At 41.2% G+C, this 21,871-nt stretch overlaps 1 protein-coding gene across 5 annotated transcripts in view; it reads left to right on the top strand.

Moving 5' to 3' along the window:
• The window catches only part of ATRN (attractin), a 215,102-nt gene that overhangs the window by 149,622 nt on the left and 43,609 nt on the right, over positions 1 to 21,871 (top strand). For 4 of the 5 annotated variants that reach the window (XM_003411610.4, XM_064275832.1, XM_023550062.2 and 1 more), the window contains exon 25: positions 21,463 to 21,524. In XM_003411610.4, coding sequence (XP_003411658.1) covers positions 21,463 to 21,524 — 62 coding nt within the window. Of the gene's footprint in view, positions 1 to 991; positions 2,779 to 21,462; positions 21,525 to 21,871 lie in introns of those variants that run through there. The other variant, XM_023550065.2, reaches the window with a different exon arrangement.

Genomic DNA, 21,871 nt, shown 5'->3' with positions numbered 1-21,871 from the left:
TGAGTGCCGTGTCGCCAGCCCAGCTTTCACTTGAGCTCCAGACCTCTTTCTTGGTTGCTGCCTAGACATCTCGGCCCAGACACTTCACAAGCTCCTCGTACTGAGCACACTCCTATGCTGTGCCTCCATTTAGCCTGTTGCACAAGCCAGGAGCCTGGAAATAACTTGTATTTCTAGGATCAGCCTAACTAGGGCATGATGTATTTTTTTCTTACTTTTTCATTCTTGGGTTCAGTTTGCTAGTATTATCGTTAAAATTTTATATCTATTCCATGAGTGAGAATGTCAGAAATTTTCCTTGCCTATACTGTTCTTGTTATGGCTTTATATCAAGGTTAAACCATTAATAAGTTAAGGAGTTTCCTCTCTTTCTCTTCTCTGAAAGAGATGATGTAAGGTTAGAATTACCTGAACCTCGAATGCTTGGTAGAATTCTCCTGAAAAATCATCTGATTCTGGGTGTTTTACCTACTGGTTCAATTCTTTAATAGTCATAGCGTATTTTGTATTTTCTCTTTCTATTTGAGTCACTCTTGATAATTCTTTCTAGATATTAGTTTTATCTCATATTTTCAAATATATTGACATAAAGTTTTTCGCAGTATCCTATATTTGCAACATGTGTTTAACCCTTCTCCATCCTTAATATTTTTGTGTTTTTTCTTTAGTAATCTTACTTGAGTCTGTGGTTTGTCTTTTCAAAGAAGAAACATTTATCCTTGTTGAGCTTCTCTACTTGTTGTTTGCTTGTTTTATGTTAGGTTAATTTTTACTCTTACCTTTATTACTTCTTTCCCTCTTTTTTTTCCGGGGCGGCGGGGGGGCGGGGCATTTATTTTGGCTTTTTTTTTTTTTCCTCTGACTCCTTAAGTACTTAGCTCATTAATTTTGAGAGTTTTTTTTTTTTTTAATGTAAGGCAGGAACTTCCAATTCCAGCCAAGGTAGAGTAACCCCATTTTCCCCAAATCTTTCCTCCTATACCTAAAAAAGCCTGGACATAACACAACAGAGGAAGACTGGAAGATGGAAAGAAAAAAGTGGACTTCTGGGGACTTCAAGACTTGAGGAATAACAGCAGCGAGTTCTCTGGTTTACTTTTTGCCTTTTATATATCCTGGATGGGGTGCCAGAGAAGCCAACAACCTAGAACTGCCAACAGGCGCAACCAAAAAAAGAAGCTTCAAGGAAAGCTCACTCCCCTAGCCATTTTTGGCCTCTACTGATTGCTTATTTTTATACCAGCTGAGGTAGATTTTAAAAGATGTTTGTTGTATTTTATCCAGTATTCTAGTTGTTTTCTTCAGGAGGGATTCCAGGGTAGCTAGTCTGCCATACTGCCTGACACCTATCATGGTTTCTCTGCATTTGGTCTTTTTGCTTTTCCACATGCTCTTTACCTGATGGTTTTCATTACTTTTGACCTCAGTAATTTGTCACTGGGGACCTGTATCAGCGAGGCACGGGTTTGGGAGTGAGCAGTAGAAACCTAGAATAACATGGCTTTAATAACTTGCAGGGGTATTTTCTCCCCCATAAAATTCTAAGGGCTGGCAATCCCAGCCATGAATGGCTACTTTGTTCCACAATACCTTCAGGAGCCAGCTTCTTACTGCCTACTACTTCATCATCCATAGGGTAGAGCTCTCACCCTCTTGGTCCAGCTACAGGTGTCACATCTGTGCTCTACGTGAAAGAATCACTACAGGTGACAAGGCAATAGGCCTGTTCTAGATACCTGGGAGCTGCCACAGGTGCTTCTGTTTATAGCCTCTTGGCCAGAGCTTAGCACACAGCTACATCTAGAGCAAGGACACCTGGGAAATGTAGCCTTTATTTTGGGTGACCATGGATTTTTCTTTTCTCAGGAAAAGGCTTATAACCGACACTTCAGGGTATCCGGTCTCTGTCACGTGGTGTGGGTCTCTGGCGGGAGAGGTCACATGAGGGTCTACCCAGCTTTGCTGTGCACTTACGGAGACTGCATGTCAGAATGTTAGGCATGTGTTTGGGCCCACAGCTCCTTTTGTTCTTTGTCCAACTTTATATAAGCATATTAAGAAATATATTCTCCAGGGGTCTTATCATTTGGCTCTGTTAAGTCCGTGATGAGGCTGATGGGCCATGTTGGGAAAATGCAAACCAAGCTGCTTAGACCTGTAATTTCCTTAATGTTAAGCAATGTTATAATTAGGAATCATAAGCAAAAACACCTGCTTATTGTACATGGTAGACTTTTAAGAAAATGAATAGAAATTACTTAAGGAAGGAATGCTGGTTGAACAAAAGTGATTTTACTCTCACACCCTTCTCCACTGTGCCTCTGCCCCAGATCTCTCCCTACCATATTAACTGTTTTTTCTCTCTGGTTACTCATACTACTGATATGAACAGTTGAGAAGCCGTATTCTATGTTTACCACTTCACAGTGTTCAGATACTTTCACATGCGAGTGATTTGCCAAGAGTGGACCTGGGACTTAGAATGCAGACCTTCGGCGTCCTCACCAGGGTTCTTTCCTTGGTGTCGTGTTGTACAGAACACTGGCCTAGGCTCACAGACCAGCATTCCGGCAAGCTATGGCTCTGCCTTTGTGGTCATTCACTTCGCCTCACCGAGCCTGTTTCTCATCCATGAGAGAAGAGTAGTATTGCACCGCCAACTTAATGTACAGACCGGTGTACCATCAAAGAGGATATGATGAAATAACCTATGCCCACACGCTTAAGAAATTCCTCAATAACCATAATGGTTTATATTACACATCATAAAGGTCAGGGTGCTGACACACATGCCTTGTGTTACTTTTTTGTTTTTATTTTTGTATTTTTGGAGGGGAGGGGGGAGGGGAGGGATTGTGGATTCAGGGATGAAATGCCTTGAATCACTCCCCCAGCCTTTTTTAAAATCCCTTTGGGAAAATGAACTGTGTATTAGTTTTTTATTGCTGCATAACAAATTACCAAAACTTGGCAGCTTAAAACAACACCCACTTAGTATCTACCAGCTCTGTAAGTCAGGAGTCCAGGTAGGGCTTAGCAGAGTCCTCTGCTCAGACCTGACCAGGCGGAAATGGTGGTGTCAGCCAGGGCTGTGATCTCATCTGAGGCTCAGGGTCCTCTTCCAAACACACTGGTTTTTGGCAGAATTCAGTTTCTTGAAGTTGTAGGACTGACGTCCTCGTTTTCTTGCTGGTTGTCGTCTAGGAGCCATCTCAGCTCCTACAGGCAGCCCAACATTCCCTGCCATGTAGCTCTAACCACAGCATGGCAGTTTGCTCCTTCGAGGCCAGTAGGAGAACATCTGCTGCTGCTTCAGATCTCTCTGATGTCATCTGTCTCTGATCTCTAGTACTGCCTTTAAAAAGGCCCGCCTGATTACATCAGGCCCACCCACACTCAAGAGGAGGAGATACAGGGCCTGCACAGCAGGGAGTAGGAATCTTGAGGGCCATCTTAGAATTCTGCATATCATAGGCTGCATTTGAGGTGAGGTTTGCAGGGACTTTGGTTATTTCTTGACTGCAGAGAGGTTGAGCAGTAGGCTCTAGTCAGTGTAATTTGGTAACATCTAACTACCAAATTATAAATCATTTAAGCTTGTTGGATTATTTTCATGCAGATTATTTGGTTTCCACCAATTTAGGCTCTAGTAAATATATTGGCTTGTTTTAAGCCGAGATAGTTTTCATACTGAGGTACATCATTATATTCTGAATCCAATTGAACCTTAGGCTTTGTTGCTTATAGCTCAAAAATGATTAATATTTTTAAGATTCTTAGTGAAAATCTTGACTTATGCTGCTGCCATTTTTCCCACTTGGAAAGAGGGCTCTGTGCATATAAACAGGCTTTTGTGCTGGAGATAGCCGTGCTGTTGCCAATGCTGAGCTTTAGTTTTTTTTCTCCCTGTGCCCTGTTGCTCCACCCTCTGAAAGTCACTGAAATGCTTTTAGAGCCTTTCCTTGTAGAAGGATCTCTTCCCCAAACTTACTTTAGAAAAGTAGTAATTTTAAGTATAAGAGTCAAAGAGATGTTGGGTTTTTCCCTGGTTTCTTGGTACTCGTTACCTGGGCTGGATCACTAACTTGAATTAGATCCACTTATGAAACCTGCATTCAGAGCACTTTGGAAAATAAACGATGGTGTGCTCACCATTTAGCTTGCCAAGCTTTCCTTGAAAAAGCAGGTAAGTTCTATTGAAAATGTGTCTTTTTGCTCTTTGGTACAAACAATGGCTGTATTCACTGACAGTGCGAGTGGACCTGTGGCTTCTGTGTGCTCAGGGTCCTAACAGGAGAGCCCAAGAGACGCTGGTTCTGTATCGGCATGTGTGTTGTGCAGAGGGCGGGATTGGGCAGAGGCAGGGGTGTTCTCAACAGAGGGGGCTCCGTGTTTCCTTATTGCTCTGTTTTCCCCAGAGCTTAGCTTTTCTAGCTGGAGTATAGCTCTTAAACACATATACGTGCTTAAAACTACAAATCAATGAAAAAGGTAGAGTGTTATCTAAGGAAGAGAGTAGGAAAATACCTACATGTTATGGTGTGGACCACTCACTTAAATTTTAGTCTGGCTTTCAGTGTGGACAGAAGCCTTTTGCCTTTGGTTCTCGTTTTTTAAAGCAAAGTAACTGAGGAAATCTAAATCTCTACTCGGAAATTCATGTAAACATTTGTGCTTTAAAAATGGTAATGTTAAACTCAAGTTCCTTCACTCTGAACTGATCCCAGGATTCTTTTCCATAATTAGGAACAGATCAAAACCTATAACCGCTCACTGAGGGAATTTGAAACTAACTATAAAAATCTTTGTAGATGCAGTTAAAAAAAAAAACACCCAGACTGAAAAGGCCTGTGTGTAGGAGAGTGGTGGGTGTGTTGAGGCCAGTTGTGCCTATTTTCTGGTCTATTGGTCTTGTGGGTGAGCACTCCCTCCCCCAGCCTCTACTTTCTGAAAGCTGTCCTCGTTGTCCTCCCCAGTAAGAAGGGGGCTCAGCTGATTTCAGCCTTGCTCATAGTTCGGGAGGGTAAGTACTCAAGATAGAGAATGGACAGGCAGGGGCTGTGTGTGAGGTGGGAAGGTGGTTGGTGGAGCTGGAATTCTGGCCTGTTACCGGCTGTGCAACAGAGGTTGTTATTGTAATGTGGAACTAATATTTAAGCCCTCTCCATGCTGGGTGTTTCATCTGCTATTTTATGTAAGAGGCCAGTGTTTGAGAGCAAAGGCAACACAGCATTTGTATTGAAAGCTGGACATTCATTTAGACCTTGGAGTTATGTTTATAGATGCTAGCAGGATTGCTGTCCTGAGCAAGGGTTGTATGAAACTTGTATTGACTCAGATAACACTTTTTTTCATAACAGCTTTATTGAGATACAATTTACATGCCATAATTATTTTTTGCATACTCACAGAGTTGTGCAGGCATCACCACAGTCATTTTTAGAACATTTGCATCACCCTGTACCCACTGGCGGTCACTCCCCATTCCCCCCTTCCCTGGCCCCTGCCAACTATCAGTCTGCTTTCTGTCTCTGGATTTGCCTGTTCTGAACATTTCATATAAACTGAATCACACAACATGTGGTCCTTTGTGACTGGCTTCTTTCACTTAGAGTAATGTTTTCAAGATTCATTCATGTTGTAGCATGTATCAGTACTTCATTTCTTTTTATTGCCACATATTATACCATCGTATGGATATGCCACATTTTATTTACCCATTCGTCACTTGATGGATGTTTGGGTTGTTTCCACCTTTTGGCTGTTATAAGAATAATGTCAGATACAATTTTAACATGTTTATTGTATAATAATAATACACACATACATACCTCCCAGTGTTAGATAGCTGTACTTTCAGCATGTTAAGAATTACAAAGCAGAGGTGGGGCCAAGATGGCAGAGGAGTCAGACGCTTCCAGCGAACCCTCTTACGACAAAGACCCAAAAAAACAAGTAAAACGATTATGACAAGCTAGGAACCGTGAACATTAAAGGCAAGGTTAGAAAATGGAATGAGCAGCAGGCGGAGGGAGAAACGGTTCAGAAACAGAGAGGAGTTGCTGGACCTGAATCGGTGGCATCCCACAGGCACCATTCCCAGGAGCGACAGCAGCGGGCTGGTGGTAGCTTTCAGCCACAGTTTCTTCAGGGAGAAACAGCCAGCCGCACAGCCTACTCACAACTCCAGAAGCAGAGAAGAGTGGCGCTCTCGGCAAAAGCTAAGAACTTGCGTATATTTTACAGCGCCCCCAGCTCCCAAGCCAGCTTCAGTGGCTGTCAGTTTCCCTGGGCCTGAGATAGGTCCTGCTGCACATCCTGAGCCATTCTCCTGGCCTTGAAGAAGGAATAAATTCACAAGTGGGGGAAAAGATAATCTGCCCGCTACACTGACCTAGGGAGCTCAGGACAGAAGAGGCTCCTGTCAAGGCATAAACAGTCTGTGGACTTTGAATAACTTTACCCCCTGCATGGACCTGTGTGACCTATTTCAGAAGAAGAGGCCCTTGTAGGCAGACTGCAGCTGTTTCAGCTGTGCAGTAGAGAGGTGGGTGTTTGATGTTTGACACCACCTTGCCTGTTAAACAGGGTCCTCACCTACCTACATCAGGGCCCTAAGGACTGGTGGCTTCACTCAGGTCACCCAGCCACCCATGACAGTGGTCCAAGGATAACTGGCACCTCCATGGTCCGTCTGCAGAACCCACCCACCTGTGCACTTCAGGGAACAGGGATGCACTTTCCTCAGATGCTCAGCAGATGGTTGTCAGCTGCCTGTCTTGTTCAGAGTGTGACCCCCTGCTGCAACCAGATACAGGTACCTACACCAATCACCCCAACCCTTCTAAGACTGTAGGACAGGGCCTGTACCATACACTTGATGACCAACTACCTGGACACCTGAGCTGAATCCATACAAGAAAAGTGAATGGACTCCTAGGCTGATATCCCTGATAACAGCTTTAGCCATCTGGTGACAGGACGTTAGAGCCTCAAAGGTGAAAATAATCAAGCTGATTCACTCAAGCAACCTGTTTGAGCAGATCAAAACAAAACAAAGCAAGAAGCTAGGATACAGTAAAAAAAAAATTTTTTTTTTACAGTAAGCAAACATTAAAAAAATTAATGCAATAACTTAAAGATGGCTCAGAGACAACAGTCAATATCAAATCACATAAAGAAGCAAACCACGATCGCTTCAACAAGCTCTCAAAACAAAGAATCAAGGGATCTTCTGGATGAAGGTGCATTCCTGGAATTACTGGATGCAGAATACAAAAGATTAATATACAGAAATCTTCCAGAACATCAGGAACAAGATCAAGAAGGAGATCAAGCCAAGGAACGCACAGATAAAGGAGTTAAAGAAATTGAAAAGGTTATTCAAGAACATAATGAAAAATTTAATAAGCTGCAAGAATCCATAGAGAAACAGCAATCAGAAATCCAGAAGATTAACAGTAAAATTACAGAATTAGACAACTCAATAGAAAGTCAGAGGAGAAGAATTGAGGAAGTGGAAGGCAGAATTGGTGAGACTAAAGATAAAGCACTTGGCACCAATATATTTGAAGAAAAATCAGGTAAAAGAATTTAAAAAAATGAAGAAACCTTAAGAATCATGTGGAACTCTTATCAAGAGGAATAATCTACAAGTGACTGGAGTACCTGAACAGGGAGGGATAACAGAAAATACATAGAGAATTGTTGAGGATTTGTTGGCAGAAAACTGATATCGTGAAAGATGAGAAGATAATCTATCCAAGATGCTCATCACACTCCACATAAGGTAGATTTTAAAAGAAAGTCACCAAGACATATTACAATCTAACTTGCCAAAACCAAAAATAAAGGGAGAATTATAAGAGCAGTGAGGGATAAATGAAAAGTCACCTACAAAGGAGAGTCAATAAGAATGAGCTCAGACTACTCGGCAGAAACCATGCAGGCAAGAAGACAATGAGATGACTTATATAAAGCATTGAAGGAAAAAAATTGCCAACCAAGAATCATATATCCAGCAAAACTGTCTTTCAAATATGAAGGTGAAACCAGGACATTCCCAGATAAATAGAAGTTTAGGGAATTCATAAAAACCAAACCAAAACTACAAAAAATACTAAAGGGAGTTCTCTGGTTAGAAAATCAATAATATCAGATATCAACCCAAGACTAGAACACTGGACAGAGCAATCAGATGTCAACCCAGATAGTGAAATCCCAAAAATAAATCAAAATAAAAAAACTCTTTAAACAGGAAAACAGCAATGTCATTACATAAAAGAAGACAACATTGAAACAATAAAGAGGCCTAAGAAATATAGATCTTTCATATGGAGAGGAAGACAAGATATAAAGAAATAAAAGTTAGGTTTAAACTTAGAAAAATAGGGGTAAATATTAAGGTGACCACGAAGGAGGCTAAAAATCCTACTCATCAAAACAAAATACAAGAAAAAAATAGAGACTCAGCAAAAACAAAATCAACAGTGAATAAGAGGAAAAGACAATATTAAGATAAATTACTCAGCACAAAAAATTAAGTGGGAAAAAGAAACTGTCAACAACACACACACAAAAAAAAAGACATCAAAATGACAGCACTAAACTCATACCTGACCATAATTATGCTGAATGTAAATGGACTAAATGCACCAATAAAGAGACAGAGAGTGGCAGAATGGATAAAAAAAAAAAAAAATGATCATCTATATGCTGCCTACAGGAGACACTCCTTAGACTTAAAGGCACAAACAAACTACAACTCAAAGGATGGAAAAAAATATATGAAGCAAACAATCAAAAAAGAGCAGGAGTGGCAGTATTAGTTTCTGACAAAATAGACTTTAAAGTTAAATCTACCACAAAGGATAAGGAAGGACACTATTTAATGATTAAAGGGACAATACACCAAGAAGATATAACCATATTAAATATTTATGCACCCAATGACAGGGCTGCAAGATACATAAAACAAATTCTAACACTATTGAAAAGTGAGATAGACACAATTATAGTAGGAGGATTTCAACACACCACTTTCAGCAAAGGACAGAACATCCAGAAAGAAGCTCAGTAAACACACAGATCTGAATGCCACAGTCAACCAACTTGGCCTTATAGACATATACAGAACACTCCACCCAACAGTATCCAAGTATACTTTCTTTTCTAGTGTACATGGAACATTCTCTAGAATAGACCACTTATTAGGTCATAAAGCAAGCCTTAGCAGAATCCAAAACATCGGAATATTACAAAGCATCTTCTCTGACCATAAGGCCATAAAAGTAGAAATCAATAACAGAAAAAGCAGGGAAAAGAAGTCAGACACTTAGAAACTGAACAAACACCCTGCTCAAAAAAGACTGGGTTATAGAAGACATGAAGGATGGAATAAAGAAATTCATAGAATCCAGTGAGAATGAAAACACTCCTATCAGAACCTTTGCGACACAGTGAAAGCAGCGTTCAAAGGTCAATTTCTATCAATAAATGCGCACATCCAAGAAGAAAGGGCCAAAACCAAAGAATTATTCCTGCAACTTGAACAAATAGAAAGAGAGCAACAAAATAAACCTTCAGGCATCAGAAGAAAGAAGATAATAAAAATTAAAGCAGAATTAAATGGAATAGAGAGCAGAAAAACAATTGAAAAAAATTAACAAGACCAAAAACTGGTTCTTTGAAAAAAATTAACAAAATTGATAAACCATTGGCCAAACTGACAAAAGAAAAACAGGAGAGGAAGCAAATAACCCAAATAAGAAATGAGATGGGTCTTATCACAACAGACCCAACTGAAATTAAAAGAATCAAATCAGATTACTATGAAAAATTGTACTCTAACAAATTTGAAAACCTAGAAGAAATGTATAAATTTCTAGAAATACGCTACCTACCTAAACTAACACAAACAGAGGTAGAACAACTAAAGAAATCCATACAAAAAGAAGAAATTGAAAAGGTGATCAAAAAAATTCCCCAAAATGACAAAAAAAAAAAAAAAAAGCCTGGGCCTGGACTGCTTCACTGCAGAGTTCTACCACACTTTCAGAGAAAACACCATGTATTTCACAGCATAGAAGAGGACGGAATACTCCCAAACTCATTCTATGAAGCCACCATATCCCTGATACCAAAACCAGGTAAAGATACCACAAAAAAAGAAAATTACAGACCTATATCCCTCATGAACTTAGATGCAGAAATCCTCAACAAAATCCTAGCCCATAGAATTCAACAACATATCAAAAAGGTAATTCTCCATGACTAAGTGGGATTCATACCAGGTATGCAGGGATGGTTCAGCATTAGAAGAACAATATAATTCATCATATAAATAAAACAAAAGACAAAAACCACATGATCTTATCTATTGATGTAGAAAAGACATTTGACAAAGTCCAACACCCATTCATGATAAAAACTCTCAGCAAAATAGGAATAGAAGGAAAATTCCTCAATATAATAAAAAGGATTCATACAAAGCCAACATCATTCTAAATGGAGAGAGCCTAAAAGCATTTCCCTTGAGAACAGGAACCAGACAAAGATGCCTTTTATCACCACTCTTATTCAACGTTGTGCTGGAGGTCCTAGCCAGAGCAATTAGGCTAGATAAAGAAATAAAGGACATCCAGATTGGTAAGAAAGAAAAATTATCTCTATTTGCAGATGACATGATCTTACACACAGAAAACCCTAACGAATCCTCAAGAAAACTACTGAAACTAATCGAAGAGTTCAGCAGAGTATCAGGATACAAGATAAACATACAAAAATCAGTTGGATTCCTCTACACCAACAAAAAGAACATCGAAGAGGAAATCACCAAATCAATACCATTCACAGTAGCCACCAAGAAGATAGAACACTTAGGAGTAAATCTTACCAGAGACATAAAAGACCTATACAAGGAAAACTACAAGACACTACTGCAGGAAACCAAAAGAGACCTACGTAAGTGGAAAAACATACCTTGGTCATGGTTAGGAAGACTTAACATTGTAAAAATGTCTATTCTGCTAAAAGAACTAGATGGTGCTCGGCTACAACTGGATGACTGCCCTGACAGGGAACACAACAGAGAACCCCTGAGGGAGCAGGAGAACAGTGCGATGCAGACCTCAAATTCTGTTAAAAAGACCAGACTTAATGGTCTGACTGAGACTAGAAGGACCCCAGAGTTCATGGTCCCCAGACCTTCTATTAACCCAAGACAGGAACCATTCCTAAAGCCAACTAACTCTTCAGACAAGGATTGGACTGGACTATGGGATAGAAAATGATACTGGTGAAGAGTGAGCTTCTTGTCTCAAGTAGACACATGAGACTATGTGGGCAGCTCCTGTCTAGAGGGGAGATGGGAGGGCAGAGAGCGTCAGAGGCTGGCTGAATGGACAGAAAAAGAGAGTGGAGGGAAGGAGTGTGCTGTCTCATGAGGGAGGAGAGCAAATAGGAGTATATAGCAAAGTGTATATAAATTTTTGTATGAGAGACTTTATTTGTAAACTTTCACTTAAAGCACAGTAAGGATTTTAAAAGAAAGAATTACAAAGCTATGGAAGACATTTTAAACTAAGCTGTATTTAAAGTATAAATCTCTTTGTTTAAATTACATTTAAGATTCTTGCACTACCTCATGGTTTTCATCATGATTGTTATTTATTATTCCTTCTCTTGAAAGTCTCCTGTCTTCTGTTTTTCACAGTGGTTTTGACTTTTCTTCTCAGCTCTTTAATGCCGTTATTCCCTTGGGTTTCATCTGGACCTTTCTCCCAGGGCAGCCTCCTCCGTACCATGAGTGACCACCACCTCTGGCTGGGATGGCTTTGTCTCCTGTGATCCCCATAGCCAGGAACCCACTAAACTTCCTGTGACCCACTCACTCAGCAGATTTTCTGGTCCAGAGTAGCTACGGATGAGTGGACAGCAAGAGCCTTGGTGCATGTCAGGTGCTGGGTGGTGGGGGTATGCCCACCTGTCCTGGGACCCGAGAGAGGGGAGGGGAGAGGAGTGCTCCGTATCCTCTGTGAGTGAGGAGAAGCAGTACCATCGAGGAACATGCCGTCGAGGGGAGTGTTCATGGTGGAGAGAGGGAATGACAGATCACTTTCAAAAACTACTAAGAGTTCAGCAGAGCTGAGGTGACGGTGCTTGTGAGCAGGGAGCTGGAAAGCAGGGTAGGGGCTATCGTGAAGAGCTTGGGGGTTTCAGCTGAGGGGTTTGCGCTATAACCCAAAAACCACTGAGAGTTGTTGAAATGTTTTAAGCAGAGTGACCAATCTTTCGGAAAGACCTCTCTGGCAGTAGTTGGAAGTGGGCTGGAAGGGACCAGGCCTGAGTCAGGGAGCACAGGTGGAATTCTTGTGTAGAAACTCAGGGAGGGGTTTCTACCTGGATGACCCTTAAGCACACCCCAGAGCAATTTCCCTTCCTCATCCGTGTTTCCACAGCCATAGGCTTTTCAGTTTTTTAACTACACAAAGATTTCCTTAATGGCAAGGACTACATTTCACGTTTCTCTGTTACAGCATAAGGTTTATCAGTTGTAGACACTCCATAAGCGCATTACAGGATAGGCATCAGAACTTTCTTCTTTTTAAAAGTGTAAAATTCTTCATAATAAAAAATGAAAAAGATATACAGATGATGGAACAAGAAATAAAGGTCCATGTGTACCATTTAGGGGCCCAGGTCACACAGTTGTTAAGCGTTCAGCTGCTAAGCAAAAGGTTGGCAGTTCAGACTCAGCAGCAGCTCCGCAGGAGAAAGATACTGCAGTCTGCTTCCATAAAGATTACAGCCTTGGAAACCCTATGGGCAGTTCATCTCTGTCCTATAAAGTCATGGGCAGTTGGGCACATAGCCAGAGTCCCTAAACTATCAGGAAGGGTCGGGGCAAAACCACCTCTCCCTCAGGCCACCCACCCCTAGTGAGAATGGCAAAAGGAGTGTCCCAGAGAGCCTGCTGACTTCAAACTCCCACCCTCCCCAAAGCAGCAGTGTATCTGCTGATTCCCTGAGCCCAGGGAACCTGCCCCCTAGTGGGCCGTGGCCGTACCATCTCCTGCTCTCTCAGCGGTTTGTGGACAAGAGATGCTCCCTCTCCCTACATTCAGGGGTGTTGTATCCATTTCCTGTCTCTGCTGGCATCTTTGCATCACCATAAGGATAACAGCAAAGAAACTGAGAGAGGCCCTGAACACAACCATGTAACTATACTGGAAGGTGAGGAAGTAATGACGGGCTGCATCACCTTCCATTAACAGTAGTGATTATAGGCGATGCCTAAAATGGATAAATCAGAAAATAACAATGTTACCACAAAGACAAAGACAAAGAGTTACAGTAAAAAAGATACTGGTGATAAGAAAGTAACCCCCAGAATAATGGAAAAGAAACCTAGTTAAAGGTGGAGGCCTTTGGCAAGAAGTCTCAGAAAGAGGAGAGGAGGGGCAGGCACCACTGCTTTGTACGATCAGCGCTTCGGTACTTTCTGATATTTCAGCCAGGTATATGTAGTTCTATGATGATTTTTAAATTCTTAACAAATATGATTAAATGAAATAGGAATTCTGAAGAGCAGTGAAAAGGGACAGCTAGAAGGAAATTTAGGTGAGAAAGCCCAGAGCAATATTGATGTAGGAGACCAACAGTGGATAGATGGTGAGTGTTAACTTGCATGCTGGGAATGAGTGATGCAGTGATCTTAACTGGCCTTGAGGCCCTGACCAGAGCTTCAGTGTACAGTTTCTATGTCAGCATAAACCACCATTAGGTGGGTGGTGTGTAAGGCCAGGTGACTGTCACTGGGATCCAGTCCAAAGCCTGTGGTCTCAACATAGAGTTTCATATGGAATATTGGTTTAAAAAAAATTTTTTTTAAAGTTATTTTGTTATAGCAAAACTCAAGGGTGTGGCAGCACTAGACCCAGGTTGGAATATACTCACCCAGTGCTCACAAAGTCTTCCATCCTCAGCAAAGCTGAGGCTTGAGTGGAAAGGTGGTTTATAGACTGGCCTAAGTTATTATGGGGAAATCAATCCTTTCCTGGTTTCCAGCCTCTCAGTGACCAGAACTGTGTGGCAAGATTGGCATGGTCAAGGCAGGATCCCAGACACCAGCCATGGCCACGTATGCTCTCTCTGGTCCTAATGAGGGGCTAGACATTCACGAGGTCCTCAGCGTCTGCAGAGGGAGAGTCGAGGAACCCACGGGTCCTGGTCTGGATGGGCTCCCAGCTTGGCTGAGCTCAGTCCTAGTGAAGCTGCTGGCTCCAGGGGGCCATGAGAGCAGCCCACAGAACTGTTGCCAGGTATACACACATACCTCGGGTTTCCTCAAAGCCTGATGAGTGCTGCCTCGAAGCTAGAAGGCTTCAACTCACAGAGCAGCCATCTGCCTTTTCCTATCCTTGCCCTTCCTTACATGCTGATAATGATGAAGATAGTTCTTAGGGGAAAGATAAAGGCAAATTAGAACCCTGCCTCTTCTCTCCTTCCAAACCTTTTGTATTAAGCAGTGGTCCTCCCCTACTCATTCAACATTCATTAGTTCATTCATTTTCCTTAGTACCTACTTTGTAAATTGCACATCGTTGATGCTTTGGAAAATATAAATGTTAAAAAAGAACTTGTTCCATGGTGGTTAAGTATAAGAAATTTCCTATTTCCTTCTTTTTATAGTAGGCTTGGGCTCAGCCTCTACCCACAGTAAAGTTAGTGATTGTAAATTTATTCTCTGCCCCTGTTTTCACAGGGACCCATCCCCTTCTTTCAGGGATTAGCTTAATCTAGAGATTTGGGGGAGGCCCTGCAGCCTTCATTCGCTGACTGCTCCTCCCACTGCCCTGGCCCATACATAGCCATGAGATCACCCTACATTGCCCGGTACTTTCAGAAACTCCAAAACCACCTCTCCGTCCCCTTCCCAGTCTCAAGGAAATGAACCCCATGGATTTGGGCCATGCCTCTCTCTGTTTCAAAGCAGTCTTCTCTCTCTTCTTCCACCCCTTCCCCTGGGGAAGAATCTCAGTTAATTTCTTACGGGGCCAAACCTTCCAAGTAAAGACGAGAATTTTCTTCAGTGCAGTTTCTGAAACGCTAAAGAAATTGTTCAGGGAAAGGAGCAGGGGAAGAGGTTTTTTTCTTTCTTTTTTTTAATAATTCCTTAATTCAGGGTTTCCTTAGGTATGACCATGGACACCAACATTAAAATCACCTGAGGAGCCTGAAAATACAGGATATGGATGTGTAGGAGTAGGGGCTGGGATTCTTTGTTGCAAGCTCTCCAGAGCTTGAGAACCATGGCTTAGTTCTTGGTACACAAAAATTTATTTGCTCTTGTGTGGGAGGTAGGGAATTGCCTTTTCATTCTTCTATAACAATTAAAAAGTCAGAAACTGGTATCTTCATAGACAGAAGAATACCTCTTTTCCAGGATATCTGTACATACACAGCCATAGTATAAGGTAGAATAAGATTATATGATTACCCCATGCCCTGAAAGAAGAGTGGATCAAATTCTGAGAGGGTGTGGAGGGAGAATGCTGATCCCCAGGGGGAGATGGGGGTAGGGGGAGGCTGTATGAGGGAGGAAGTGGAAGTGTTTGGGGTGGACCACGAAGGTCAGGGAGGACCACACTGCAGGTAGCAGGAGAGTACTCTGAAGACAGCAATATCAAGTCCATCAGTACAGCAAACTGAAAACACTTGTTTGGCTGAAGTGTAGAATTAGTGCTTGGGAAGTGCAAGTCTACAGTTTCCTGTCTAAAATCCCTGTGGCTAGCTGGGCTTCTGAGTTTAGAGTTGTTTAGATTTTATGTAACATGCCCAAAGGAGCCTGGGACAAACATACCATAATCAAACATATTACTATTTATGCAGTAAAAGGCATGTGTTTTACACTGGGATAAATAAGACTAAATGGGCTCATAACAGATCAGGTCATGTTTTGCCACTAAATGAGTTATGCAAAAAATGTTATTTTACGGAGGTTGCTTTTTCCTTTTTTTGCAATTTTGGAATCTGCAATTCCAAAATAAAAAATAAGACCTAAAATAAAAAATAAGGCTGGAAGTTGAGTTGGAATCAGGTTTTAGAAATGTTGTTGTCATTATTCTGTGCCTTCAAGTTGATTCTGACTCATAACAACCCTATATGACAGAATAGAACTGCCCTGTAATGTTTCCTAGGCTTTAATCTTTATGGGAACAGTTTGCCAGGTCTTTTCTACCATGGACCAGCTGGGTGGATTCAAACCGCTGACTTTTTGGCTAGCAGCCAAACACGTAACTATTATGCCACCAGGGCTCCTATAGAAATGTAGGAGGCCGTAAGTTATAGATTTTTTGGAGAGTGGTATTTACTGTTCGCAAAGGCAGAAGAATGAACACCTAAGTCTTACTGACAAATTACAATGAGATTTTTTTCTTTGCATTAAATAAATTTTAAATAGGAAGTCTTCATTGCCTTCAATATCAGAAAGAGGCCACAAATCTACTTCAACATTTTCATAATGAATTGTGGAAGAAAAGTCTGATTGGGGTATCCTCTGGAAAAGTGAAACCAAAAAGTATGAGAATGTTTATTTCAATATTATAGTTAGCATAATTTAAATTATGATTGTAATCATGAGCTGATGTTTAGAAGAAAGAAAAACCAGGCCTTTTGTGGTTGGTGGTTGTTGTTTTTGGGGAGGTGAGGGGCAGACTCATTTTTTGCCAGTAATCATATTTGTTTATTCAGGAAATATTTATTATGCACCAATCACTGTTTTAGGCACTGGGGATATAGTCAAAATTAAAACCCGTGTCCTCATGGCTCTTATTTTCAAGTGGAGGAAAAAGATCATAAATAGTGTACACATAAGGACTATGAAGAAAATAGAGCAAGGTAAGGAGATGGAGGTGTGGCTTCAGTTGTGTAGAGGGTGCTCAGATGTCCAGTAGCTCGATAACAGGATCCTTCACTTCAGACTTGACTTCATTGCCTGATTTCAAAAACAAGAGTCAGGGGGCCCATCAGTTTTCCCAAGGTCCTTTCTTAATCCTATTCGGAGTGTTTCAAAACACATGTAGGTCTTCATCCTTTATCCCTTCTTCATTTAATAATAGGGCTAAATCTGCCACCTTTTCTTTTGTCAGTGGCTTCGTGTGAGCAGTTGTCCAACAGCTTTGATTTTGCAATGAGTTGTATTACATGGCAGTCTTTGAGTTAAGGACAGCACTCTCTCTCACTCTCAGAAGTGTCTTAGTTTGGACAATAAGTTCATCGTCGTATCATTCAAAGACTGACACAGTGGGTAGGGATATATATAAGTATTCCACCACTTGTCTGTGAACCTGTCGTACTGTGGTGGCTTGCATGTTGCTGTGATATTTGTGCCCAAGCCAAAGAAAGGTGTTCCGACAGAATGCGTAAATTATCAAACAGTATCATTAATATTATACGCAAGTAAAATTTTGCTGAAGATAATTCAAAAATAGTCATAGCAGTATGTTGACAGGGAACTGCCAGAAATTCAGGCCAGTTTCAGAAGAGGACATGGAACAAGGGATATCATTGCTGATATCAGATGGATCCTGGCTGAAAGCAGAGAATACCAGAAAGATGTTCACCTGTGTTTTATTGACTATGCAAAGGCATTTGACTGTGTGGATCATAACAAATTATGGATAACATTGTGAAGAATGGGAATTCCAGAACATTTAATTATGCTCATGAGGAACGTGTACATAGATCAACAGCAGTTGTTCAGACAGAACAAGGGGATACTGTGTTGTTTAAAGTCAGGAAAGGTATGCATCAGGGTTATATCCTTTCACTATACCAATTCAGTCTGTATACTGAGCAAATAATCCGAGAAGCTGGACCATGTGAAGAAGAACATGGCATTGGGATTGGAGGAAGATACATTAACATCCCACGTTATGCAAATAACCAACCTTGCTTGCTGAAAGTAAAGAGAACTCAAAGCACTTAAACTGAGGAAGATCAAAGACTACAGCCTTCAGTATACGTTATACCTCAACATAAGGGGAAAAAAAATCCCCATAATTGGACCAATAAGCCACAAACATCATGATAAACAGAGAAAAGATTGAAGTTGTGAAGGATTTCATTTTACTTGGATCCACAAACAATGTATTGCATTGGGCAGATCTGCTGTAAAAGTCCTCTTTAAAGTGTTAAAAAGCAAAGATGTCACTTTGAAGACTAAGATGCACCTGACCCAAGCCATGGTATTTTCAGTTACCTCATATGCATGCAAAAGCTGGACAATGACTAAGGAGGACTGAAGAATTGATGCCTTTGAATTATGGTGTTGGCGAAGAATATTGAATATACCATGGACTGCCAGAAGAACAAACAAATCTGTCTTAGAAGAAGTACAGCCGGAATGCTCCTTAAAGCAAGAAGGGTGAGACTTCGTTTCACATCATATACTTCGGACATGTTGTCAGGAGAGACCAGTCCCTGGAGAAGGACATCATGCTTGGTAAAGTAGAGGGTCAGTGAAAAAGAGAAAGACCCTCCATGAGATGGATTGACACAGTGGCTGCTATGGGCTCAAACACAGCAACAATTGTGAGAATGACACAGACAAGTCAGCGTTTTGTTCTGTTGTACATAGGGTCACTATAAGTCAGAACCAATTAGCGGCATCTAGCAACAAAAATATGTGTTAAGCAGGGCTACATGTTTCTAAGTGGTCAGTCCATACTTAAACCCTTCTGCTTTCCTATACAACCTTACAACTGTGGAGACTTAGATAATAAAGATCAGAGTAATGCCTGAGTCTTGGGTACCAGCCATACTGGCAGATTCTTTATGATTAGAAATCGGACATGAACCTGGTGTGGCCTTGCTTTAGCAAGAAATCAGGCTAATGGGTCAGTTAGCATGACTGGCTGGAATCCTAGCACTGAGGGAGGGAGCTGCCCTGATGAGTGCTGTGCGGCACAGGGCACATGGACACTTAATAGGCCTTCAGAAGAGATGCCCTCAGCATCCAGACTGTCTTGGCACCCAGCAGTGAGTAAATAGCTTGTCATGGATTTCTTTAAGTCTGAACACTGAGGGCATACTAATGTTGTAAAAGATTAAAATGTAAACAGCTGGGACTAGAGTCTGTTTCCTTCTGCCTCTTTACGTGTTGTAATTTTGGAATCTCCATTCTCCAAGGTTGAATAACCTTGTTTACACAATTGCCCTTCTCTGATCTTATTAAAAACCTTTTATGTGAGAACTGTGCCCCATATGCCACAACTTTGCTTCTCTCATAGAGCTTTCCATAACTTGGGACTGTTTATAGCCACTGTAATAAATGAGGGAAGAGCAAAGAATGTGGATTTCTCCTATCTATCATATGAAATCTATGTAACTTTAAAGTTATGATTATAAACGATGCCTAAAGGAGGACCCAAAAACTTCAAATTCCATGCTCCATGGCGTAGATAGTGTTGAATATTTATTTATGGAATGTCAAAAAGAAAATAAGACTTCAAAAAGGGCAAACAGCAGCAGCCTCCCCTTCTGCTGCTTTGAGAGTAAGGCCGTAAAGGAAGCACTGGGCTAGTATTTTCTGGCATTATCAGAGGATGGGAGTCGCTGCAGTGACAGGCGTGGGTGTGGCTGGGATCAGGCAAACAAGATGGCAATCAGAATTTACTTCCGTGATTTTTACTATGCTTATTATCTGCACTTTATTCAGTAATTGTTTATATTACCGTTGTCTTTCTAAGGAGGACTGTGTTTCCTAAAAGCAGATCATGACATCTGGCTAGTGTTACATGTATTCTAGGTAATAATAAGAACATAATTAGTTAATAAATTCAGAAGTGCACGTTTTTTCATGTTCTAGTTTCTCTGAAATCACAATGCATCTAATACTCAGTGATAAAAAAGTATTATGTCATAATTTAATTGGCAGTGTTTTTTAGTACGCAAAATACTGCCTCTTTCAGTTGATGCTGTGTTAGATTTGATGAAATACGTTAGGGATTTTTTTGGTAACTTTGATAAAAGACCATTAACTGTATAGTAAAGTATTTAAATTCCAACCGATGACCTGTTGATTGCCAACTAATGGCATATGGATTGCCAAGTGATATTCAATGTAGCAAAACTTCAGATACGATAAAAAATTGGATAGTATCTTGAAGTGAGTACACCCTAAGTACATAAATATTGAAGGAATAAAAGGCACAAAATGAGGTCGCCTGCCTTGAGGTAGATCCAAGAGTTGGAATTTGAAGCAAACAAGGAGAGCATTTTGTCTGGGATGAAGGCAGGGAGGTTAATTGGCTGTCATTAGGGTTTTGTTTTTTTTTTTTATAACTTTTATTAAACTTCAAGTGAACTTTTACAAATCCAATCAGTCTGTCACATATAAGTTTACATACATCTCACTCCCTACTCCCACTTACTCTCCCCCTCTTGAGTCAGCCCTTTCAGTCTCTCCTTTCTTGACAATTTTGCCTGCTTCCCTCTCTATCTATCCTCCCATCCCCCCTCCAGACAAGAGTTGCCAACACAATCTCAGGTGTCCACCTGATATGATTAGCTCACTCTTCATCAGCGTCTCTCTCCCACCCGCTGACCGGTCCCTTTCATGTCTGATGAGTTGTCGTCGGGGATGGTTCCTGTCCTGTGTCAACAGAAGGTCTGGGGAGCATGGCCGCCGGGATTCCTCTAGTCTCAGTCAGACCATTAAGTTTGGTCTTTTTATGAGAATTTGGGGTCTGCATCCCACTGATCTCCTGCTCCCTCAGGGGTCCTCTGCTGTGCTCCCTGTCAGGGCAGTCATCGATTGTGGCCGGGCACCACCTAGTTCTTCTGGTCTCAGGATGATGTAGGTCTCTGGTTCATGTGGCCCTTTCTGTCTCTTGGGCTCTTAGTTGTCGTGTGGCCTTGGTGTTCTTCATTTTCCTTTGCTCCAGGTGGGTTGAGACCAATTGCTGCATCTTAGATGGCCGCTTGTTAGCATTTAAGACCCCAGACACCACATTTCAAAGTGGGATGCAGAATGATTTCATAATAGAATTATTTTGCCAATTGACTTAGAAGTCCCCGCAAACCATGTTCCCCAGACCCCCGCGCTTGCTCCGCTGACCTTTGAAGCATTCATTTTATCCCGGAATGTCATTAGGGTTTTAATGTAGGAGTTACATCTTCAAGATCAGACTAAAAGAACTTTGATCAGATCTAAGAACAGAGGGGCCTGTGGGAGCTTGTGCTGAAGCCTCAGAATGTTACTTTTGGGTTAGCCATGAAGCAAGAAAAGTTGAACTGAAACTAAAGATACGAGGCAGTTTTCCTTAAATGAAAAAGCTTCATTAATTTCTTCTTTAAAATGTAAAGTGTGTTTTTCCGTTTAACTCTTGGAATGAGAAGGCTAAGTTAGTGGTGCTATTTCTTAGCCTCTGTAATCATGCTTCATGTTTTCTTCCACAGATTGCCTTCTCCCAGCACAGCAATTTTATGGACCTGGTACAGTTCTTCGTGACTTTCTTCAGGTAATTTCACTTACACCAGCTGTATCTGTTCTCTTGATTCAGGTATTGCCTCTATTGAGTGTCAGCTCATAAAAGAATAATTCTCTGTTTCTACAACAGGTCTGTCTTACTTTATTTGTGTTCCTGAAAAGAGCTGTCACTTAACATTCCATCAAATCTGATAAAATGAAAACATCTGGTTTATATGGGTTTGTTTTTTTTTTTTTTTTTTGAGGCAGCTTTTCATGTGACCTATACTAAGTTGTGGATGATTTGGCTCTTCATAGGGGAAGAATTTGGGACTAGAACAACCGTTAATAATGGTTACTGATGTGAGCTTCATATATGCTTCCTCTTGTTCAAGAGAT

Source organism: Loxodonta africana, chromosome 24 (genome assembly GCF_030014295.1).
Source record: "Loxodonta africana isolate mLoxAfr1 chromosome 24, mLoxAfr1.hap2, whole genome shotgun sequence".
NCBI classification, from domain to species: Eukaryota; Metazoa; Chordata; class Mammalia; order Proboscidea; family Elephantidae; genus Loxodonta; species Loxodonta africana.
The sequence above is the reverse complement of the archived record's forward strand: the minus strand, read 5'-3'. Positions and strand labels throughout refer to the sequence as shown.